At 21.4% G+C, this 24,851-nt stretch overlaps 10 protein-coding genes and 1 non-coding gene across 11 annotated transcripts; 5 read left to right on the top strand and 6 right to left on the bottom strand.

The window, feature by feature from the left end:
- Positions 1 to 908, bottom strand: DDB_G0288505 (hypothetical protein; the record flags this gene model as incomplete). The annotated part of the gene is made up of 1 exon (XM_631600.1): positions 1 to 908. A coding segment is annotated over one exon (908 nt), but the record flags the coding sequence as incomplete, so codon positions are not given.
- Positions 909 to 1,386: 478 nt separating this feature from the next.
- On the bottom strand, positions 1,387 to 1,459 carry tRNA-Asn-GUU-15. Its single transcript has one exon. It is a non-coding gene; the product is annotated as a tRNA-Asn (tRNA).
- A 2,138-nt stretch (positions 1,460 to 3,597) lies between these two features.
- On the top strand, positions 3,598 to 6,634 carry DDB_G0288499 (hypothetical protein; the record flags this gene model as incomplete). The annotated part of the gene is made up of 2 exons (XM_631601.1): positions 3,598 to 5,951; positions 6,247 to 6,634. The coding sequence occupies 2 exons, from the start codon at positions 3,598 to 3,600 to the stop codon at positions 6,632 to 6,634; spliced, it is 2,742 nt and encodes a 913-aa protein (XP_636693.1).
- Positions 6,635 to 7,702: 1,068 nt separating this feature from the next.
- DDB_G0288487 (hypothetical protein) lies at positions 7,703 to 8,026 on the top strand (the record flags this gene model as incomplete). Its single annotated transcript, XM_631602.1, has 2 exons — positions 7,703 to 7,954; positions 7,988 to 8,026. 2 exons carry the CDS (start codon positions 7,703 to 7,705, stop codon positions 8,024 to 8,026), a joined length of 291 nt encoding a protein of 96 aa, XP_636694.1.
- Positions 8,027 to 8,735: 709 nt separating this feature from the next.
- Positions 8,736 to 9,578, top strand: DDB_G0288489 (hypothetical protein; the record flags this gene model as incomplete). The annotated part of the gene is made up of 1 exon (XM_631603.1): positions 8,736 to 9,578. The coding sequence occupies one exon, from the start codon at positions 8,736 to 8,738 to the stop codon at positions 9,576 to 9,578; it is 843 nt and encodes a 280-aa protein (XP_636695.1).
- Positions 9,579 to 9,779: 201 nt separating this feature from the next.
- Positions 9,780 to 11,681, bottom strand: rft1 (RFT1 family protein; the record flags this gene model as incomplete). Its single annotated transcript, XM_631604.1, has 3 exons — positions 9,780 to 10,015; positions 10,186 to 11,020; positions 11,130 to 11,681. The coding sequence occupies 3 exons, from the start codon at positions 11,679 to 11,681 to the stop codon at positions 9,780 to 9,782; spliced, it is 1,623 nt and encodes a 540-aa protein (XP_636696.1).
- Positions 11,682 to 12,077: 396 nt separating this feature from the next.
- On the bottom strand, positions 12,078 to 12,877 carry gchA (GTP cyclohydrolase I; the record flags this gene model as incomplete). Its single annotated transcript, XM_631605.1, has 2 exons — positions 12,078 to 12,452; positions 12,554 to 12,877. The coding sequence occupies 2 exons, from the start codon at positions 12,875 to 12,877 to the stop codon at positions 12,078 to 12,080; spliced, it is 699 nt and encodes a 232-aa protein (XP_636697.1).
- Positions 12,878 to 13,974: 1,097 nt separating this feature from the next.
- Positions 13,975 to 14,454, bottom strand: DDB_G0288493 (hypothetical protein; the record flags this gene model as incomplete). The annotated part of the gene is made up of 1 exon (XM_631606.1): positions 13,975 to 14,454. One exon carries the CDS (start codon positions 14,452 to 14,454, stop codon positions 13,975 to 13,977), a length of 480 nt encoding a protein of 159 aa, XP_636698.1.
- A 343-nt stretch (positions 14,455 to 14,797) lies between these two features.
- On the top strand, positions 14,798 to 16,505 carry DDB_G0288495 (hypothetical protein; the record flags this gene model as incomplete). The annotated part of the gene is made up of 2 exons (XM_631607.1): positions 14,798 to 15,072; positions 15,182 to 16,505. 2 exons carry the CDS (start codon positions 14,798 to 14,800, stop codon positions 16,503 to 16,505), a joined length of 1,599 nt encoding a protein of 532 aa, XP_636699.1.
- A 751-nt stretch (positions 16,506 to 17,256) lies between these two features.
- Positions 17,257 to 20,717, top strand: ddx42 (DEAD/DEAH box helicase; the record flags this gene model as incomplete). The annotated part of the gene is made up of 4 exons (XM_631608.1): positions 17,257 to 17,808; positions 18,102 to 18,229; positions 18,324 to 18,866; positions 18,980 to 20,717. 4 exons carry the CDS (start codon positions 17,257 to 17,259, stop codon positions 20,715 to 20,717), a joined length of 2,961 nt encoding a protein of 986 aa, XP_636700.1.
- A 68-nt stretch (positions 20,718 to 20,785) lies between these two features.
- Positions 20,786 to 24,526, bottom strand: DDB_G0288497 (hypothetical protein; the record flags this gene model as incomplete). Its single annotated transcript, XM_631609.1, has 1 exon — positions 20,786 to 24,526. The coding sequence occupies one exon, from the start codon at positions 24,524 to 24,526 to the stop codon at positions 20,786 to 20,788; it is 3,741 nt and encodes a 1,246-aa protein (XP_636701.1).
- Positions 24,527 to 24,851: the final 325 nt, after the last annotated feature.

The raw sequence follows: 24,851 nt of genomic DNA on the forward strand, positions 1-24,851 counted from the left end.
TGGTTGACTTCATTGTTTGACTGGATTTCCTCGTTCTTGCGTTTATGTGATGGAGGGATGTTTAGTGTCTTCTCTCTGTTTTCCGAGGATGAATGGATGTTAGTGCTTGTTTTGTTGGCATTGTCTTTTTGGATGGCGTTGGATGTTGTGGTAGTGGTTGTGGTGGGTTTGACAGATTGAGATTCTGCTGGGTTTTTGGGGGGAAGAGGTTGAGATGACTTTTTTGCTTGGGCTTTTTTCTCTTGTGTTGATTGTTTATCAGACTGATTGTTTGCTGGGTTGTTTGTTTGTTGTTGTGGTTTTGGTTGAGAGGATTTGATTGCTATCCTGTTTTGGGTGTTAGGAGGATCTGTCATCTCATCTTCTAATGGTTCCTCCGTGTTGTTTGTCTCTACTTTCTTGTTTTTCTTTTGTGAGGAGTAGGTTTTGGTGGCCGTTCTGATGGTAAAGTTTGCGATTTCTGTAATGTGTTGGCCAGATTTCATTTGATCGCCTATTTTGCATTCTATTAGACCGAATACTATGAGGTGGTCGGTGGAGTATATAGTATTGTATATTGCATAGGGTATTTCTTCTGCAAAGGCAGTTTTGATGAGGGCGTCCACTATTCCTGCCTTTTCTCTGGGAATTCTTACTCTTCCTGTGAGGACGTGGAAGTCTCTACTGGAGGTGATGAAGGTTCCCAATTTGCTTCTATCTCTAATGATATTTAGGAGAGATTGTTCGTTTTTAATCATCAGGTGGATCATTTTTCTAGTTCCTTTGCCTATGTATATCTTGTCGATTGGGATATCGTAGTTTGAGAGTGTTTTTCTCATTTCTTCTAACCCCTTGAGATCCATTTTGGGGAATTCGAGTGTAATTGGGTAGAATCCGTTGTTCTTCTCGTAGGTTGAGAGCGCAGTCATGTTCAATATGGTCTCGCAGTATTTGGAGATGTCTTTGAGGCCTATTGATAGTTTGGGGTAGGTCTCCTTTATCTCTGCTGTTTTTGTGGAGAATTCCTTAATGAAGTTCTCCGATGCCTCGTCCATATGGGTGGAGGGGTTGGCCATTTTAGCCGCGTCTGCGTAGGAATTCATCTCGATGGGATTCCTTTGAATCGGCGATTTGGTAAGTTAGATCTGTAGATCGTGGTGGATTGGTGATTTTTTTTGAAAGATTGGTTAAAATTGACCGAGATTAAGGATAGAAAAGGATGAATTACTTTTCACGTGTATCTTGTATCCTCTTGATCGCGGTACGGGTTTTTTAAGATGGTATTGATCTATATCAAATAGTCTTCTGATTGTTTGTAATATGGTGAAATAATAAACAAAATTTGGTTACGCAGTTGTTTTAATAAGGAATCGATCATGTATACTTAGGTATGGTCCTATAAAATTTCGCCTAGACATGGGATCGAACCATGGACCTAGCGGTTAACAGCCGCTCGCTCTGCCTACTGAGCCATCCAGGCATTTTTATATTTTTTTATAAATTTAGCTCCTTCTGATTTTTGATAAAGAAATAATAATAATAATAATAATAAAAAAATAAGAATAACAAGAAAAAAAAAAAAAAAAAAAAAAAAAAAAAAAAAAAAAAAACTATAAATAAACTCTCCTAGAACACACTCAAATTGAGTGATGTTATTAAAAAAAAAATTTTTGATAAAGAAATGTATACGGCCATACTAGGTTGGAAACACATCATCCCGTTCGATCTGATAATTAAATCGACCTCAGGCCTTCCAAGTCCAATTCAAAAAAAATTTTTGATAAAGAAAATTTAATTTTTTTTTTTTTTTGATAAATTACCAAATAAGCTTTTTTTTTTTTCTTTCTTTATTTTAGCTCAAAGCAGATTTTTTATTTATAATGCCTTATCTATTTAAAAAAACATCTTTTATAAACCATCAAATAAGCTTTTTTATATTCTTTTTTTATTTTAGCTCAAAGCCAATTTTTTATTTTGGTAATTTATTTCCATAATAATAAACATTGCACAAATTAGCTAGAATTTAAAAAAGAGAAAATTAAAAACTAACTCTTGAACGGACCAGAGAAATTTTAAATATCCAAATGAATTCCTTAAACAAATAAATAAATTAAGAAAATTTGTTTGAAAAGTTTATTGTATTCCAGAATAAGTGTTTCCAAGCATAGTATCCTTCGAGCAATTTAATAATTACAACTTATTATTGAATTTGTTTATTCAGAGGGTATGTTGCCATCATATAGAATAGTTCTGGATACTACTTCAATCACCATTACAAAGAGAGTAGGTGATAATGGATCTCCCTGTTTTACTCCTCTTTTTATAGTAAAGGGGGGTGTGGGTTTTCCATTGATTTTTATCCTGGTTTGAGTCTGTCAGTGGTTTCATAATTAGGTTTGTTAGGTTGGTGAGAACTTTGATATGTTGAAGCGTTCTAAGTATTGATTTGGAAAGAGTTATTTATCTCTGATTTTTTTTTTTTTTTTAATATTATAAAATCAGTGTTTATCCATTAAAGGAAATAAACATTAAATAATAGTTTTATTTATGAATTTTAATTTAAAAAATAAAGTGGTTATTCTTTTTTAATTTGAGTTATCAAAGAGTTTTAATTTTAAAATGAAGTGTAGTTAAAATTGGTTTTGTGAATTGTTCGATTGGGGTTAGATATAATTTCAGTTATTTTTTTTATTTTTTTTTATTTTAGTTTATGATAATGAAAAGAGAGAATGAATGTATAGAAAATGGAGAAAAAAGAAATAATGTAAATTCATTTAATAGAATCATTAAGCTAACAGTAACTGATGGTATTGAATATAGTGAATTATTATTTTGGAAGATATTTAGAAATATAGTGACAATAAAATAATAATGTCAATTATTTCTTTTTTATTTCCAAGATATATTTTCGCAATTTTTTTATAATTTCTTTTTATTTTTTAATTTTTCTTTTTTTTTTTTTTTTTTTTTTTTTTTTTTTTTTTCATGTATTAATAATAATGACCAATCAGATTCAGCATCTCCTTCAATTACCATTCAAGATATTGAAACATTTATAAAAATAACACCAAAAGAAAAATTAAAATCAACATTAGAAACCCAATAAATTCCAACTTTAATAATAATTATCATTATTAATAAGTTATAAAAAAAAAAAAAGGCGCTCTTTTGAATAATCAAAAAATGAAATGAATTATTATTATTATTATTATTATTAATAAGTTATAAAAAAAAACAATGGGAGAGGGGTGATTTTTACTTTTTTTTGTTTATTTAATTATTTAATTATTTAATTATTTATCTATTAATTTGCATCCATATTAATTTCAGCAGTCATATTAATTTCAGCAGCCATATTAATTTGCAACCATATTAATTTCAGCAGGCTAAAATAAATATGACTATTAAGTTGCAGCCATATTAATTTCAGCAGCCATATTAATTTGTAACCATATTAATTTTGGCATGGGACATTCAGTGCGAAAAAAAAAAATAAAAAAAAAAATAAAAAAATGAATAAAAAAATAAATAAAAAAATAAAAAAATAAAAAAATAAAATAAAAAATAGTATATTGCAACGTAATAAACTATTTTTTTTATTTATTTTAGTTTATAATAATGAAAAGAGAGAATGAATGTAAAGAAAATGGGGAAAAAAGAAATAATGTAAATTCATTTAATAAAATCATTAAGCTAACAGTAACTGATGGTATTGAATATAGTGAATTATTATTTTGGAAGATATTTAGAAATATAGTGATCAATAAAATAATAATGTCATTCATGGATAAACGATTTACACCAAAATATAAAACAATTTCAGATGGAGCTGAAATGATTCGAAATAATCAATTCAGTCTATTAAAAGATAAAATTAAAATAAATTGCAGATATTTACATTTTTATGACAAAAAAGGTTGTGAGATTGAAATTTTAAATAAATTATTCAAAACAATCATTAGCGATAATGAATTTTACAGAAAATTCTTTAGAAATCACCTTTTTGAATTTACTAATAGAAAAGTAATCATTTCATTAATTACATCAAAGAATTTACAAGTATATCAAATATTTATAGAAGAGTTTAATCATATACCAACTGTTTATGATCTAAAAATAGCAATTTCAGTTGGTGCTAACAAATTCATTAGATATCTATTAGAACAATCACAACTAGAACAATCAAAATTTAAAATAAACATATCAAAAGATGATTTAGATAATTATAATTCAATTGATACAATAGTTGCTCCAAATAAAGTTATTTCAAATTTAAGAAAAATTATTTTAAAAAATTCTTCTAAATTTTTTTTTCCATTTAAATTATTAAATTTAAAGAGAGATATGTTTAAAGGATTACTATGCTATTTTAATTGTTATCAAAGTTTAAGAGATAATAATAATAATAATAATAATAATAATAATAATAATAATAATAATAATAATAATAATAATAATAATAATAATAATAATAATAATAATAATAAATTTCAAGAACTAACGATTGATACTCTTTTGAGTATTCATTCGAATAGAGAAAATGAGTTGATAATAAAATCAACATCAACAATAAAATCACTAATTAGAGTTTGTATATTAATATTAAAATTAAAAGCAATGACGAAAACAAACGACCAATCAGATTCAGCATCTCCTTCAATTACCATTCAAGATATTGAAACATTTATAAAAATAACACCAAAAGAAAAATTAAAATCAACATTAGGAAACCCAATAAATTTCAACTTTAATAATAATGTCAAGTATGATGATGATGGTGATGATGAACAACGTTTTTCTAAATTAATAACATACCAAATTAAAGAATATAATAGTAATAGAAATAGAATACCACGGAAAGTATTCTATAAATCAAAAAGTGGTCAAATGGTTCAATTAATTTGTAAACATTGTGGAGATTCAAGCTTTACAACATTTTGTTCTTTTTTACTTCATTATCGATACGATCATTCTCGTATGGATTTTCCACAGTTTGAAGACGCCGAAGAAGTTAGTATTAATCCCGGTGGCGAGCTTGAAATATTATTATATACACCCGATTTAGACAGTAGTTTTTTCAAAAGATTTAATAAACAATCAGAAGATAATAATAATAATAATAATAATAATAATAATAATAATAATAATAATAATAATAATAATAATAATAATAATAATAATAATAATAATAATAATAGTTGTAGGTCTAATGATGATGATGATGAACATAAAACCTTTATAAAGAAATTATTGGATGAATATTATTCAATATTTTGTAAAGATAGATCAGCCATTATATATTATTATTATTACGATGGATTTAATAATATCAATTTAGAAAATAAAAGTTTATACAGTGTAGATTTAAAAGAATATTATGAATCATTTAGATTTGGAATTCCAACATTTGACTTGGTTGGTCATTTTCTTTATGACCACCTTAATTTTATATCATTGATAGATATCATGAGATATCCAGATAAAAAGTCAATTTATATTTTATTCTCAAATTGTACAGATAGATTAAAAAAGATTCAGTTTATAGATAAAACCATTCAATCAATAAAATCAAATGGTTTACGAAATGTTGAAAACCAATTAACGAATTTCTTTTATATGGTTGTCATGCACGACGATTTAGAATTAATAAAGTATTTTTTCAAACAAATAAATGGTTATCAATTACATTTGGGTGGTGGGGGTGGAGATTTACATTACTTATATATGTTTAACCCAACAATTTATATTGGTTCGGTAGATGTTTTAAATTATTTATTTGAAAATCATAGAGAATATTTTATTGATGATAATTATAACTATTATTCCTATTTCAAGAATTTAAAATTATTAAAACACTTTGAAGCATTAACACTCAAAGTTCCATCAACATTAAGAATTTGTGAATACTTGGACCACTATACCAGAGGTGATAATTTTCAAAATTATATATCACATATCATCAGAAACCGTTTGTATTTGAGTATTGATTTGATTGAATCAATTTTTTGTTTCTCTCCAAAGAATACATTATTCTCAACCAATTCTCTTCAATCTACAACTATTAATTTTAAAACATACAAACTATTAGCAAACATCTTTTTTTCACAAAAAAAACGCAGAACAATAAAAATTTGGCCATCACTTTACCAAAGATTTTTTAAACTTTTTAGATTGGATGTTTACAAATCATTTTAATAAAATGAAAAAAGGAGCAAGGTTTTTTAATTCGGATAAACAGTTACAACTATTTCTTTTTCTAACTAACAGATTAAACATTGGTGACATTATTGATTTCGATGAACTTAGATTCATTGTTAATGATATTGAATTTTCACCTAATATTCACCATTTGTTAGATTTGATGTTAAAAAATGTTAAAAATAATGAAATCTTTTTAAGGGTTCTAGAAATTGCTATTGTTAATTCAAGATTACATATTTTAGAATTTGTTAATGAAAACAGTGGCAACCTTTTAAAAGAAATAAAGAATCTTGGCGAACGATTTGATGTTTTTCTATATCGCGTATTTGAAGGTGATAATGTAAGGGTATCAGAATTTCTACTTCAATTTATCAACCAAGTAGATTCAGAAAAATTATTTGGTCCAAAATCATTATTATATATTTCAAATAAATTAAAATCTTTAAATAAATAAATAAATAAAAAAATTTAAAATAAAAATATTAACTGGGTTTAGAAAAAAAATAATTAAAAAATATATTATTAAGCAATTTCAAGTTGATCTGTGTAATCATTGATGCAGAATGGTCTGCAAAACTTTGGAACTTTTATCTTTGATCACTATCATTTAGTTTAAATGGATAAACACTGATTAAACAATATTAAAAAAAAAAAAAAATAACCATTCTCAAAAAAAAAAAAAAAAAGTGGTTAATTATTATTTTTTTTTTTTTTAATTTTGAAATTTTTTTATTTGTTTTCAATATATTTTTTTTTTACTTCAAAACATAAAAATTCTCTTTAAAAATGGAAAGTAGTATTTCTAAAAAAAAAATTAAAGTTTTTGATGTAAGTAATCAGATTTTAAAAAAAAAAAAAAAAATATTAAGATTTCAAGATTCTAAGTGTAAAAAAAAAAAAAAAAAAAATAGTCTTATCATTTACATTCTAGAACTGGTCAGAGATTTGTTTTTGCTACATTTTTTATTTTTATCTTTGATTATTTTAAAAAATAATCGAAATCATGTTTAAAAAAAAAAATCAAAAGTTAAAAAAAAAAAAATAAGAAAAAAAGGAAATAAAAGTAGTCCAAAATAAAAGAAATATTAAAAAAAAAAAAAAAAAAATAACAAATCAAATTTTAAACGAGATTTTTTAAATCATAAGGAAAATATTTTAAAATAAACATGATAGAATAAAAAACATATTTTTAAGACAGGGGATAGGTATCGAGCTACAATTATCTCTTTTATATCTCTTTCACCCACTTTTTTTTTTTTTTTTTTTTGTTTTTTTTTTTATATTATTTTTTTTTTTTTTTTTTTTTTTTAATGAACCAGTTATTATAATATACACTTTTTATAAATAACTTTTATTAAAAAGAGTAATTTAATTATTTTTTAAATTTTATTTAATTTTTTTTTTTTTTTTGGATAAAATAAAAAAAAAAAAATAAAAATTGACAATATAAAAAAGAATTTTTTTTTTTTTTACAATTATTTGTATTTAATAATAATTAAAATAAAAAAACAAAAAATTAGAAATGGCAACAATAAAAACAAATGAAACTGATAATAGATGGAATTTTTTAGATAACCAAATAAAAGAATATTTAAAAGAAAAACAAGAAAAAGTAAAACAAATTGGAAATTCATGGGAATTTGTTGAACAAATTTATCCTCATTACAATAAAATTGATAATATTAATTATAAAAGAATCGATTTTATTAGAGATATTAAACCAATTTTTATGGTATGTAAATATTTTTTATTTTTTATTTTTTTTTTTTTTGATGTAAATATTAATATTTTTTATACTAAATTAAAGGAATTTTGCTATAAACATAAAATTAATCCGGAAATATAATAATTTTCCTGAATTGAAATATAATAAAAAAAAAATAATAAAAAAAAAATAAACAAATATGACATCTTTTTTTTTTTTTTAAAAAAAAATCATTCTTTTTAATGAACTATTTGTTTCAATTAATATATGATATAGAACTATTAAATAATTCTCAAATCTAAGGTAATTTTTTTTTTTTTTTTATTTTTTTTTTTTATTTTTTTTTTAGTTTAAACAAAAATATCAATTTAATAGATCCTTTTCAAATAAAAAATAACATTGAGTATTAATTTTAATTTTAATTTTTTTTTTTTATTAAATTTTATTTTTTTTTTTTTTTTTTTTTTAGAACTATGATATGAAGTCTGGATATTTTTTTTTTTATATTTTTTTTTATTTTTTTTTTTTTTTTAAAACAATTTTTTTTTTAAAAATTAATTTTTTTAAAATACTAAAAAGGAAATTTTGTTTATTTATAGAAATTTTTAAGGAATCTAAAGTAAAAAATCTTTTGTTGTTTTTTTTATTTTTTTATTTTTTTTTTTTTTTTATTTTTTTTTTTTGGAAATTGGTTTAAAAAAAAAAAATCCAAGTATTTTAAAATCATTAAAATAATTATCATTTTAATAAAAACCAACAAATAAATATTCTATAGAATAATTAATTAATAATTAAAATTAAAAAAAAAAAAAAAAAAATATTAAATAATAATAAAAAAAAAAAAAAAAAAATGTCAACAATGTATGCACGAGAATATGCTGGAAATCCAATTAAACCAGATGTTAATATCTTTCAAAATAAATCATTTAAACAAGGTGAAAAACCAAAAAAGTTGGATGAAGATTATTTCCTCTACTCGTTGAAATCTCTTTTCAAAGATAATTTGAATGAATATCCAGGTAAACAATTAGACAGACCAAACAAACTCGATATTACCGCCGCCGATGATAGAGAATTGAATTTTCTTGAAGAGAAGAAATGGGATGAGAAAGAACTCCTTAAAGAACAACGTGCTGAAACATTCAAGAATTTCACCTTCCCACCACATATGTCAATCCAAGAGAAATGCGTAGACCAATTGCAACAAGATTACGACGATTTCCATATGCTTTGCTTAAGAGATATGTTCCGTGATAAAGAATGTGATTTGGAAGGATTTAGTCGTACACCAGCTCAAGATAAAGATGAACTTAAAGAAATGAATCTTACTCATGAATCATTACTAAAGGAGAAATCCAAACTTCCATTAAAGAAACAACAACAAAATAAATCCTCAAATAAAATCAATGGTAAATTAAATAAAAAGAAAATCTCACCAAATCAAAAGAGAACAATTATCCGTCAAACTAAAACTACAACAACAAGAATTTTTAAAAAACCAATCTCCTCAATGGAACCAATTACAAAAACTGAAATAACCTCAAAAACTATTACTAGACCTGTAACTGAAATTCCTTCTAATGATCCAAAATCAAAACCAAAATTATCAACTCAAACAAGTTATTCTGTCGACCTTTCACACTTAAATAATAACTCTTGGGTTTGGGATAATGGTGAAACTAGAAAATTATAAAACTAAATAGTTTTTTTAAAAAAAAAAAAAAAAAAAAAAAAAAATTAAAAAAAAAAAAAAAAAAAAAAAAAATATATTGTTTGTTATTTTCTCAAATTCATTTAATCATTTTAATTAGTAAATAAATAAAAAATTTATATTGTAAATAAAAAAAAAAAAAAAAAAGATTTATATTTTAAAAATTAATTGTTTTTTATTTATTTATTTATTTTTATTTGATAAAATTTTTTTAAATTCTTTAATTGAAACCCATTCTTTAAGATAAATAAAAGTACAAGTTTGAATAAAACAAATTATACCAATTAATAAATGGATACATGTTGATTTAAAACTAACAGCATTATATATATACTTATTTGATAAATTTGTAATTATAAATGATATTATAAATGATAATAATACCATTTTATTTGGTATCATATTTGATAATTTAATATCTTTAATATTTTTAAAAAATGATTTCATAAAATAAACACTATAAATAATTCTTAATAACATATCTTTTTTTTTTTTTTTTTTTTTTTTTTTTTTGAAAATAAAATAAGTGTGTTAATATAAAATAATATTAATATTTAAAAATTATTTTTTAAAAAAAATAAAATCTTACTTAAACAATTTGCTAAAATAATACCAATATTTTGAAATAATTTACAAAATATTAAAGTGAATAATAAGTAAATGAAACCAATTATAATTAATACCCAATTAACAGTTTTTAATTGATCTTCTTTTGCAACACTATGAACAAATGATTCAGAAACACCATTAATTGCTAAAAATCCAACATAAATACAATAGAAACCTAATAAAACACCAGCATTTGTATCTCTAAATTTATTATTATATAATAAATTTAATAATAAATGTGAAAAACCTGGTCCAAAACAAGTAAAAACTAATGAAACTAAAATTAAAAATTTCATAATTACAATTAATACATTCGCACCATTTTTAAAATCATCATTATTATTATTATTTTCTTGATTTTTATTATTATTATTATTATTATTATTATTATTATTATTATTATTATTATTATTATTGATTGTTGGAAATAATTTTGGAAACATTAAAAAACAAGTTTCTTCAATTGGTAAAAATAAAAATCTAACAATTAATGAACCTAAATTTGATACGATTGCAAAAATAGCTTGACCTTGATTTGTCTCTGAAAAGAATAAAACAAATTTTTCACCCTCTTGTAATAATAATTTATAAATTGATTGCCATGTATAAAGTAATGATAATTTAATTAAATTTCTATCAATTCTAGTTGAAAATTTTGGAAATAATTGATCAATTGATTTAAAACAATTTGAAAATTCTTTATTATCTTTATTTTTATTATTATTAATTATATTAATTAAAAAATATCCAAAATATCCAATTACTAATGTTAATGAATATAAAATTTGTGCATATCCAAATCCAATTAATCCCATCTTTTTTTTTTTTTTTTAAAAAAAAAAAAAAATATATATATATATTAATATGTATATATTAATAATAAAATATAATAAATAAATAATTAATTAATTAATTAATAATTACATTTAAAATTACAATAAAATAATAAGTTGAAAAAGTTTTAAAAAATAATGCAAAACCTTCAACTGTAGTTCTAATTTTAAAGAGTAATAAATTTTGAGCTAAAATATACATTGGTTCACTTAATAATTCTAATATTGAACTAATTGTAAATAATCTTAAACCGTAATGATAATTTAAGATTTCTAATGTTTCTTTTGTTGATGTGTAGAGGAAAAAGTTTTCAAAAATGATTGATAATCCAATACCAATTGGTAAAACTAACCATGATAAATTTATAACAGATTTTAAATTATTATCATTATTTAATTTATCTGTAATATTAACTCTTGTACATGCTCTTCTAATTGCTTCACGTGATAAAAATAAAATTATTGATGACAATAATTGATATTGAATTGCTGATACTCCAAAAATACTATCATCAACTCCAACAATTACTAATGTATTAATAATAAATGTAAATAATCTTGATATAATTTGTAATCCAATTAAATAGAATGCTCCAACTAAACCATTCTTTAATACATTTGATTCTGTTTGTGGTTGTTTCATTTTATTTTTTTGTTTATTCCTCAAAAATTAAAAAATTAGAAAAAAAAAAAAAAAAAAAAAAAAAAAAAAAATGAAATCCACCATCACAAATCTAAATCAAAAAAAAAAAAAAAACAGAATTTTCTTTTTCTTTTTATTATGATAAAGTATATTACAACTTTTAAGAAATTATTTTTTAATATAGTTTTTGATAATTATTTTTTTTTTTTTATTGTTTTTTTTTTTATTTTTTTTTTTTCTTTAAATAGAATTATACATTTGAAGATAAAAAGGTGGAGAAGGTAGGAAAAAGGAAGGAAGAGGAGGATTATTGTTATTACTGTAGTTTGTTTTTTTTTTTTTTTTAGTTTTTAATTTTTTAGTTTTTTTTTTTATTATTATTTATAATTATTATTATTATTTATTTGATTTAATTAAACTAAAGAATTCAGCACGAGTTCTAGAGTCTTTTTCAAAAATACCGCAAACAGATGAGGTGACAGTACTTGCACCTGGTTTTTGTACACCTCTCATAACCATACACATGTGTGATGCTTCAATTACGACGGCAACACCCATTGGATTTAAGTGAGCTTGAATTGCTTGTGCTATTTGTCTGGTTAAACGTTCTTGAACTTGTAACCTTCTGGCAAAAATTTCAGCAACTCTTGCTAATTTACTTAAACCTAAAACTTTTTGATCTGGAATATAACCAATATGGCATTTACCATGGAATGGCACCATATGATGTTCACATAATGAAAATATATCAATATCTCTGACAACAACCATCTATTTTTTTTGTAAAAATAAAAAATAAAAAAATAGTTAGTATTTATAGATCTATATAATTGTGTATGTTTATATATATAAAATTTTATATAAAAACTTACTTCATGATGATTTTCATTAAAAATTGCTTCACCAATAACTTCATCAACAGATTGCTCATAACCTTGTGTAAAAAATAATAAAGCCTTTGACATTCTTAATGGTGTCTTTAATAAACCTTCTCTATCTGGATCTTCACCTAAACTACTTAATAATGTCTTTACTGATGATTGCATTGTATTTAAAACTTCATGGTTATGGATTAATGGTTCTCTCTTCTTTCCAAAATCAACTAATTCCTTTCCTTTTCCATTTGATCTTTCATAAATTTCTTCATCTTCATTTTCAATATGATTATCTTGGTATGATTTTAAATTGTCACTCATTTTATTTTATTTGTATATGTATATGTTATTATTGTTATTGCTAAAGTTTTATTTTTGTATAAACAATAATTGTTGGATTTTTGAATAATTTTAAAAAAATAAAATATAAAAAAAAAAAAAAATAAATTGTCAGAATTTTTTTAATTTAGAAAATAAAATAAAAAAAAAAAAAAAAAATTGAAATGAAATAAAAAAATAAAAAAAAAAAAATGAAATAAAAAAATATTAAAAAAAAGTTAAAAAAATAAAAAAAATGTGAAAAAATGATTTAATTAATGTTGGTTGGATTATAAAACTTAAGCATTAAAGAAGTAATTTTATGCGGCATTGGTGGGTTGGGCTCTTTCTTTTTTAAATTCACTTTTTTAATATTTATGATATGTTTATTTCTAATCTTTGGTTTTATTTATTATTTATTGTTATTTTTATTTTTTTATCACTTTTTTTTTTTTTTTTTTTTTTTATTGGGCCAAAGAATGTGGTTGTGAAAGTATGAATAATTACATTTATAGAATAGTTTTTTTTATTTAATTTGGGTTTAATTTTTTTTTTTTTAATTTTTTTTTTTTTTAAAATTACATATATGTCGTGTTGCTTATAATTAGTTTTTAAGATTTCTGTTTTTTTTTTTTTTTTTTTTTTTTTTTTAAATTTTAAAAAAAATTGTAGTATGAAAAAAAATGAAAAATTAATGAGAAAAAAAAAAAAAAAGAAAAAAATATTTTTCCTTTTTCTAGAACGAAAGAATGTTCCCAATTTTTTAAAATTTTTTTTTTTGAATTTTTTTTTTTTTAAATATCCCAAATATTCTGCAAACATTTTTTACAATTTTAAGAAAACCTATGGTTTATTTTTGATACCATCAAAAAAAACTAAAAAAAATTAAAAAATAAAAAAAAAAAAAAAAAAAAAAAAAACTATCAAGATATTTTTTTTTTTTTTTTATATCATCATAATTATCAAAACAAATAAATTTTATAAAAAAAAATATAATAAATAAATAAAAAAAAAAACAAAAAACACTAAAAATAGAAATAAACTATCAAGATATTTTATTTTTTTATTCTTTTATTTTTTTATTTTTTTATTTTATTTTTTTATAAACCTAAATCTGATAAACTTGGATGATCATCAGGTCTTTTACCGCATGGCCAATGAAATAATCTTTGTGATTCACTAATTGAGAGATCATTTATTGATGCATGTCTTTGAACCATTAGACCAAATTCATTGAATTCCCAATTTTCATTTCCATATGATCTAAACCAATTACCATTTAAATCTTTCCATTCATATGCAAATCTGACGGCAATTCTATTACTACCAGCTTGAAATGTCCACAACTCTTTAATTAGTCTATATTCAACCTCTTTTTCCCATTTCTTTTTTAAAAATTCAACAACTTGTGTTCTACCATTAATAAATTCATTCCTATTTCTCCATTTTGTATCCAAACTGTATGCAAGTGAAACAGTTTCTGCATTCCTTGAATTCCATGCATCTTCTGCCATTCTAACTTTTTTAATTGCATCTTCAATATTATTAAATGGTGGTACTGGTAATTTTATTTCTTGCATTTTCAAATTATTATTATTATTATTTTTATTATTATTTTTCTTTAAACTTTTCTTATTTTTTTATTTTATTATATTTTTCTCAACTAAAATACCTATATATATATGTTTTATTTTAATTTTAAAATTTTATTTTTTTTTTTAAAAATTAAATTGGATTCTGTTCTATTGATTCTATTAATCTTTGAATTTTTTGGATTAAAAAGAAAATTCTTTTTGTTGTCAATGAAAATAAAATTAAAAAAAAAAATCTTTTTTTATTTTTTTTTATTTTTTTTTAATTTTTTTTTTTAATTTCGACAAAAAAGTGTGTGTTGATTTTTTTTTTTTTTAATGTGTGAGGAAGATGATATCATATGAATATTGTGATAGTAGTGATAGCTTCTATTTTAATGATATTCAAGATTTTGATTTTAACCCATGGATAGAAGTAAAAAGTGTTTCTGAAAAAGGTAGATGTGTATTTTCAAAGAAATTCATACCAAAGGGTACAATGGTATTTAGGGATATCCCATATGCCGCAATCGTTGATAATCAATTCAAAAGAAATATTTGTACAACTTGTTTTAAAATTTTATTAGAATCAAATAGACATAATTTTCAAACATGTCCTTCTTGTTTGTGAGTTTATTTTTTTTTTTTTTCTTTTTGTTTAATTTTTTACCCCCTCCACCATTTAAAATTTTCCCACTAATCTATTTTTTCTTTTTTTTTTTTTTTAAATTTTTAGTCAAGTTAATTATTGTTCAAATTATTGTAAACAGTATAGTAAAATTGAAACTAAACATACAGAATTAGAATGTAAATGGATTCAAGATTTCACAGTTTCATTTAAACATCAAATGGCAGAAGATGATAGAAATATTGTATTATTAGTATTAAAAATTTTAGCTAGAAGAATTCATGAAAAACAATCTACAATATTTCATAATAAACCTTTAACAACCAATACTTTTGAAACTTGTACAAGTAATAATAATAATATAGACTTATTACCAATGATACCAAATGATATACCAGATTTAATTGATCATCTAGATGATTATTTCATTAATTCTAAAAATAATAATGAATTTGAAAATGAAGAAGAAGAAGAAGAAGAACAAGAACAAAAAGGAGAAGGAGAACAAGAAGAAAATGAAAATAATGAAAATAATGAAAAAGTTAAAAAAAAAGTAATAATAATAGATGATAATGAAAAAGAAAAAGAAGAAATAAAGAAATTTAATAAAATTTGGAAAAATGATTTTAAAAGATTAATTAATATTGCCAAAGTTATTCAAATAATTATTGATGATTCAATAGATAGTTTGGAAAATATAAAATGTGATTATGGATTTGTTGATAATCAAGGTGATACTGAAATGGTTGATAATTCAATTGATCCAAAAGGATTAGATAAATTGGTTGATAATTTATCAAGTTCAGATTTAAATATCTTAAGATTATTATGTAAAATTAGAGCAAATTATTTTGGTTTATGGAATTCTGCTTATAAACCAATACCATTAAATTCAATTGATGATGATGATGATGATAATAATAATAATAAAGAGAAACCAAATAATGATTATTTATGGTGTGGATCTGGTGTATATTTAAAATTGTCATTATTTAATCATAGTTGTTTTCCAAATTGTACAACTTTAATTGAATATAATATAAATAAAAAGAATAGTAATAATAATAATGGTAATAATGGTAATAATAATAGTTATGGTGATACTAATCAATTAACAATTTCAATTATAACATTACGTGATATTGAAGAGAATCAAGAGTTATTAATTACTTATATACCTTTGAATCAAAAAATTAATGATAGAGTAAAGAGTTTAAAATCAAATTGGCTCTTTCAATGTGATTGTAAACGTTGTCATTTCGAAAAGATAAATGAAAATCAAACTGAAAAAATTTATAAAGATTCTTGTTGTACAAATCAAAAGTGTTCTGGTGGTTTATTGATACCATTGGAACAAAATTCAACTCAAGGTATATGTAGAGTTTGTAAAAACACTTATACATTACCAACTGTATTCTATCCACTAAAATAAACATGTAGAAAAAAAAAAAAAAAAAAAAAAAAAAAAAAAAAAAAAAAAAAAAAAAAAAAAAAAAAAAATAATAATAATGATAATAATAAAAATAAATAAATAAAAAAAAGTATTATTTCTTTCTTTTTCTTTTTTTTTTTTTTTTTTTTTTTTTTTTTTTTTTTTATTTTTTAAAAAAAATCCACTTAATTTTAAGGGTTTGGAATTGTATAAAATCCCAAAGGTTAAGATTGTGTCTTTTAAAAAAGTAATGGTTTTCAGTAAAAGAAAAGATTAAGATGGTGTCTTTTAATAAACCAAAAGATAAAAAGAATATTATTTAAAACACGTAATCGTTTTATTTTTTTATTTTTTTTTGGGTAATAAAATTAGGTGTTGTAATGGAATAAAGAATATAGAATATGGAATATGGTATTTTTTTTTTTTTTATTCCTTTCCTAACAAAAAAAAAAAAAACGATAAAAAAAAAAAATAATAAAAAAAAATTATGATCAAATACTCAACTCAAATAATAGTTTTGGGGTTATAAATAATTAATAATAATATTTCGATCCAGTTTCATTTTTGAAAATAAAATAAAAAAAATAAAAAAAATAAAAAAAAAAATAAAAAAATGAAAAAATAAATTATTTTTTGTTTTTTTTTTTTATTTTTTTAATTTTTAAAATTTCGTAGGGTTGTATAAATGCACATAAAATTATTTAATATCAAATAGAATCAAATAAAAAAAGTATATAAAAATATATATAGCATGTCAAAAAGAGTTAGTGCATTTGGAGCTGAGGGTGATGATGAACCTCAAGAAAAACCAATGAAACCTTTTATATCATTTAGTAGTAATATCAATAACAACAATAATAGTAATAATAATAATAATAATAATAATAATAATAATAATAATAATAATAATAATAATAATAAAAATAATATTGGAACTGGAATTAATTTAAATATTAAAAATAATAATAATATAAATAATAATAATAATAAAAGTGGTTTCCCAGTTAAAAAATCAAGATTTAATGGAGAGGATGATGACGATGATTATTTCTTTTCAAATGTTCCACCTAAATCATCAATGACCACATTAAATAAATCTCCACCAAACTTTGAAAATGCTAGTAGCAACAACAATAACAACAATAATAATAATAATCAAGAATCTGATAGTAAAAATCAAAATGAAGATGAAGACGATGAAATCGATCCATTAGATGCATTCATGGAAAATGTCAATGCACAAGCGGCAATTGATAACAGTAAATCCATTGAAAAAGGGCAACAGCAACAGCAATCACTAAAAGTATTGTATTTTCTTCACCACCATCTCGCTGGGATACAAAACTTTCATTTTGTCCACTACTAATTTTCACCCCTTTTTCTATAATTAATCTCTTTTTTTTTTTTTAAAAAAAAAAAATATTTATAAATAATTATAATAATAATTTTTATAATAAATAATAATAATAATTATAATTTTTATTATTATTATTATTATTTTTTTTTGTAATCATATTGATACAAAAAAATAAATAAAATAAAATAAAATAAAATAAAATAAAATAAAATAAAATAAAATAAAATAAATTTATAAAGTCTAAAAGAGATGATATTGATAATGAAGATGATGAAGAAATATTCTATAAATTAAGACAAAAGCAATTGGCTAACAAATCATCAAAACAACAACAAGATGATGATGTAGATTATTCAAGTTTAGACGAGTAAGTGACACCACAATTATATATAGATAAAAATATATTTAATTATTTTATTAATTCATTTTTTTTTTTTTTTTTTAATAATTTTTTTTTTTAGTGATGATGGATATTTTGATGATGAAGAATCATTAAAGAATGGTCAAAGTAAAGGTAAAAGAATTATTGAACCATTACCACCAATTGACCATTCAAAAGAGGAATACATTGAGTTTAATAAAATCTTTTATGAAGAACATCCAGATATTGCCAATTTAACAGAAGAACAAGTATTTGAAATTAGAAAGAATTTAGATATTAGAATGACAGGTACTGATTTAATTAATCCTGTCACTTCATTTGGTCATTATGGTTTCGATGATATTTTATTACAAGCTATAGCAAAACAATCAATTGAAACACCAACACCAATTCAAAAACAAGCCATCCCCATCGCATTGTCAGGTCGTGATTTAATTGCAATTGCTAAAACCGGTTCTGGTAAAACCGCTACTTTCATTTGGCCTTCCATTTCACACATTATGGATCAACCCTATCTTGAAAAAGGTGATGGTCCAATCGCTTTATTCTTGGCACCAACTAGAGAATTGGCTCATCAAATTTATTTAGAAACTTTAAAATATTCAAAATATTTTAAATTAAAGTAAGTAATTTTAAAAAAAAAAAAAAAATGAAAAAAAAATTATTTAATAAATTAAATATTTTTGATATTAATATTTTCCTTTTTTTTTATTTTTTTATAATAATATTAAATAGAACAACAGTATTATATGGTGGTGTATCAAAACAACAACAATGTAAAGAATTAAAAGCAGGATGTGAAATTATTGTAGCAACACCTGGTAGATTAATAGATATGATAAAATTAAAAGCAACCAAATTAAATCGTGTTAGTTATTTAGTATTGGATGAAGCTGATAAAATGTTTGATTTCGGATTTGGACCACAAGTGTTATCAATTGTTAATCATGTTAGACCAGATAGACAAACATTATTATTTTCTGCTACTTTCAAACCAAATGTTGAAGAATTTGCACGTACTATTCTATCAGATCCAATAAAGATTTCAATTGGTATGATTGGTAGTGCCAATTCTGATATCACCCAAATCGTTCAAGTTTTAAAATCAGATTCTGACAAATGGAATTGGCTAACCAATCAACTAGCACTACTATTGAGCCAAGGTAGTGTATTAATCTTTGTTAGTACCAAAGTTGCCGTGGAACAATTGTCAAGCAATTTAACAAAATTTGGCTTTCAAACATGTACATTACATGGTGACAAGAATCAAATTGAAAGATCACAAACTATTCAAACTTTTAAAGAGGGAAAGATTAACATTTTAATTGCCACTGATGTTGCAGCTAGAGGTTTAGATATTCCATTGATTAAGAATGTAGTAAATTATGATACATCAAGAGACATTGAATCACATACTCATCGTATTGGTAGAACTGGAAGAGCAGGTAATACTGGTGTTGCTTATACTTTAATAACTCCAAAGGATATTCATTTCTCTGTTGATTTAATTAAAAATTTAGAATCTGCAAGTCAATTTGTGCCACCTGAATTAATAGATGTTGCAATGAATAATCCTCATTTCAAAAGAGAAAGAGGAGGCGGTGGTGGTGGTTCAAATAGAGGTAGAGGCAGAGGTGGTGGCGGTGTGGGTTATCGTAGAAATAGTAGAGGCGGTGGTGTAGCTTTTAATAGTAATAGAGATAGCAGTAGAAGTGATTCTCAAAATAAATTTATTCCTGCACAATCTGTCGAGGGTGGAAGGTTATTTAATCCAAATAATACAGATAATAGTGAAATCAATAATGAAAATGAAAAAAGTATCAATAATGAAAATAAATTCAGTAATAATAATAGTGGCTCAAGCAATGATAGAAACAGCATTAACTACAGAAATAATAGTTTCAATAATAATAGTAATAATACTAATAATAGTGGAAACAGTAACTTCAACAATAGCAATAGCAACAATGGCTACAGCAATAATAACTATAATAATAATTATAAAAATAATAGTAATTATAACAATAGTAATAATAATAATAATAGCTATTATAATAATAACAATAGTAATAATAACAATAATAGTAATTATAATAATAGTAGTAATAATAACAATAATAATAATAATAATTATAGGAATGGCAATAATAATAATAATTATAACAACAATAACTATTATAATAATAACAATAGTAATAATAACAGTAGCAATAATAACAATAGTAATAATAACAGTAGCAATAATAACTTCAACAATAACTTTAACAATAATAATAATAATAATGATAATAGTAATTTCAATAGAGCTTTACCTTTTAATGATTTTAATAATAATAATAATAATAGTAATAATAATAACTTTAATTACAACAATAACTTCAATAATAGTTATAATGCTAATAATAGTAACCACTACAAGAATAACAATAACTCCAATAATTTTAACCAACGTTCTCAATACAATAGACGATAAAACATTAATAAATCTTTTTTTTTTTTTTTTATTTTTATTTTTAAAAACTAAAAATTCTTTTAATAAATTTAATTTACATTTTTTTGATAATCTTGAATTTTTGTTGTTAAAATATATTCACCATTATCATCTTTCTTAATAAAACCATTTTCATTTAAAATCTCTAACATTTTAAATCTTTTAGTTATTATAAATTTATCCACTGAATCATGTGAGATTTCTAAAAAATCCAAATTTAATGGTAAATATTGGATCCAAAGTTTTAGGAATGGCATTAATGATATATTGAAATGACCAATGGATGAAATTTTACAATTGGGATGATTTTTACAAAAATATTCATATAAATTATAATTGGAACTATTGATTGAATATATAGATTCGAGTGAATCAATTTTATATTGATTGATAATATATGAAATAATTTCAGTTGTTTGATAGGAAATTGCACTTTTTAAAAATATTTCATAGCATTTTTTCACTCCACCAATTAAAGGTGATAATTCGTCAATTGATTTTTGTAATAATTGGAAATCAATTTTTTGACTAACATTTGTAATATATTTAATGATTTTACCAATTATTAAATCATTGATTTCAATTTTTTTATTAAGAGATTGAATATATTTAACCTCTTTTAAGAATAAATCAAACCTTCTGATATTTAAAAAATAAATTAATTGACTTAAATGAAAAACACTTTTTGAAATATTTACTTTACCAAGTTTAATATTATGGTTAAATTGTAAAAAATGTTTAAGAATAGTTTCAAATGGTGCACCATTAGTAGGATAAAAACATTTTTGATCAAATTTGCATTTAGTTGTACCAAAAATATAATCAAATGTAAATATATTTTCATCTAATAACCTTCTAACTCTATCTTTTGAATTATCTGGTTCTTTAAGTACAAATTTATCATAATCATAATTATAGACATAATTGTCGTCTTCTAGAGGTTTTAAAATATCATATATTAAAAAAAAGTATTTTATAATACTTGGGTACTTTAATAATATATAATAAAATACATGGTAAGAATTATGATTTATAACTATAAAATTACTAATACAACAATTATCATTATTATTATTATTATTATTATTATTATTATTATTATTATTATTATTATTATTATTATTATTATTATTATTATTATTATTATTATTATTATTATTATTATTATTATTATTATTATTATTATTATTATTATTATTATTATTATTATTATTATTATTATTATTATTATTATTATTATTATTATTATTATTATTATTATTATCATTATTATCAATATTATTATCATTGCTATTTATATGTTTATTAATGTCATTGATTAGTTTTCTAATTTCCAATAAATGTAAAAATTTAATACCTCTGATTTGAATTAGTCTATTATATAGATGAGTAATTATTGTTTGAAAAAACACAGTAACTTTTATTTTGGAAATGTTTGAGGTTAAATCGTTACTATTATTAATTGCCTGTAAGGTGGAACTTGTTTTATTTATCCAAAATTTAAAAAATTGAATGAAATTATCAATATTGGTGTCTAAATATGGCACAGTATTATAATCTAAATAAATAAAATTTGAAATTGGAGATTTAATTTGATATTTAGAAATTGAATCCCAATATTCTAAAAAGGAATTTATGTAACCTCTTTTTCCATTAATATCATCAAATAAATCAATACTATTTAATAAAACCAAGCAATACTTTAAATCCAATCCAATTATCGATTCATATAATTCTTCAACAATTTTATTTTTTTTTTGTTTTGATAAATCAATTTTGATTTTTGATAAAATTTCAAATGAATTATTATTATTATTATTATTATTATTATTATTATTATTATTATTATTATTATTATTATTATTATTATTATTATTATTAATTTGATTAATAAAATTTTTTATTAATTTAAAATTAAAATTAAAATAAACTTGAAGATTTGAATTTAATTCTTGAGGTTTGATATCAAGTGTTAATGATTTAATTAAGTTGATTATATTGATTGTTTTATTTTGAAATTGTGGGTCAATTATATCATTTACCAAATTACATTGAGTTAATGCATCTGATAATGGGTTATTTAAAATTTGTGACCATTTAATTGGTTTTAAATTTATAGGTGTTTTATATATGCCAATATGTTTTTTACTGAGAGTTGATTCCATTTTATTAATTGTATATTGAAATAATTGATAAGATTCAAATGTTACCATTTCAAGCTTTCTTTTTTGATAGTAAATTGATTTTAAACCAACCACCGATCCTGTAGATTTAAATAACCTATCAACATCTTCTTTTGAATCAATTGTTAGTATCTCATTTTCATTTATTAATTGTATTAATTTTGAATTCCATTCAAGTGGTAATTGAATTATATCCAACATTTTAATATTTATTGATTTTTTAATTTTTTCATACTGTTCATTATTGTTTACATATTTAAATATTGTATTCCTAATAAAATTCAATGCTACTTTATCTAATTGCCATTTTTTTCTTTTATATTCATTTGAAAATAATTCTAAAAATTTAATAAAATTATTAATATCAAGTTGGTCACCACCACCATCACCATCACCATCACCACCATCAGCACCACTATCTTTACAACCCTTAATAATAAAACCTTTTATTATATTTAAAATATTATTTGTATTTAGTTTGTTGAAATTATTTAATTTTAATATTTCATTTTCTTCAACTAATTCAAAATAATTATAATAGTATAATCTATATAATTTTCTTGAATTTGTAGTTTCAACTAAAAATTTAAATAATTGTTGATTATTATTATTATTTTGACTTTTAATTAATAAAATTTCATTTGTTATTAAATCAATATCATTTTGAGTTTTTGTATTTTTTATTAAATTAATTTTAAAAAATAACTTAAATAATAGTTCAATTATATCAGTAGTTATATTCTTTGAATGTTTCGATTTAATAAATGAATCCATTATCATTGAAAAATATTGAATTGAATTTTCATTTTCAATTTCTTTTAAAATTGAATTATTAAAATAACCAATATCTATCATTTTGGTTAACACTTTTATTGGATAGCAAGATAAAAAGAAGAGTTTTGGTGATGAAGCTTGAAATATTTCAATTTTATTTGCATCTATTTTTAAAGTATCCAAAAGATAATAAAGAACTTCACAACTGGAATTACCATATAAATAAAATATATCCATTTTACTAAAAGTCATTTTATTACCTAATTTCAAATAATTTTCATGTAGTTTCATTAGAATTGGAATAGGTATTGATCTCCTAATAAACTGTAAGAAATTTTCACCATCAACACTTGCACGATATGGTTCATTTACCAAGATCTCTATGATTCTGTATCTTTTATATAGTAATGCATTGTTAATTGGATTGGTTGATAACACATGTTCACTTCTTTTCTCCAATAATAATTTAAATAGTTCAATTGCAATCTCATTATCAACCTTTGTTTGCATTTTTTTGCCTTCTGGTGTGGTTGTAATTCTTGTGAATGAGGATGCCTTAATTAATTCTCTCACTCCTTTTGGTGATATCTGTATGAATTCATTTTTATTAATTTTATATCTTATTAATTCAAATAAATTTTTTTGAACCATCCATTCTAATGATATTATAAATTTAAATTTCATTCTACTTTCTAGGTTAAGGTATATAATATTACTACATTCTATGTTCATACTACTTAAATTTTCAAAAATTTGATTATTTAAATAAACATTACGATAAACTTTCCAAAATAATATTTCATTATTTTTATTATATTCATTATTAATTTCCATTATTTAATAATTATAATCTTTTGATAAAAAAAAAAAAAAAAAAAAAAAAAAAGAAAGAAAAACTGATAAAAAAAAAAAAAGTTAGAAAAAATTAAGAAATTTAAAAAAAAAGAAAAAATATCTTTTTTTATTTTTATTTTATTTTATTTTATTTTTTAAAATAAGATATTTTTGTGAAAAGTGTTTAAATGAAATTAAAAAAAAAAAAAAATAACTGAACTTCTCAAAAATTTTATTTTTTTTATTTTTTTTTTATTTATTTTATTGTTTTATTCATTTTATTTTTATTTTTATTTTTTTTAAATGAAGTATTCTGTTTTTTTTT

Source organism: Dictyostelium discoideum, assembly GCF_000004695.1.
Source record: "Dictyostelium discoideum AX4 chromosome 5 chromosome, whole genome shotgun sequence".
NCBI classification, from domain to species: Eukaryota; Evosea; class Eumycetozoa; order Dictyosteliales; family Dictyosteliaceae; genus Dictyostelium; species Dictyostelium discoideum.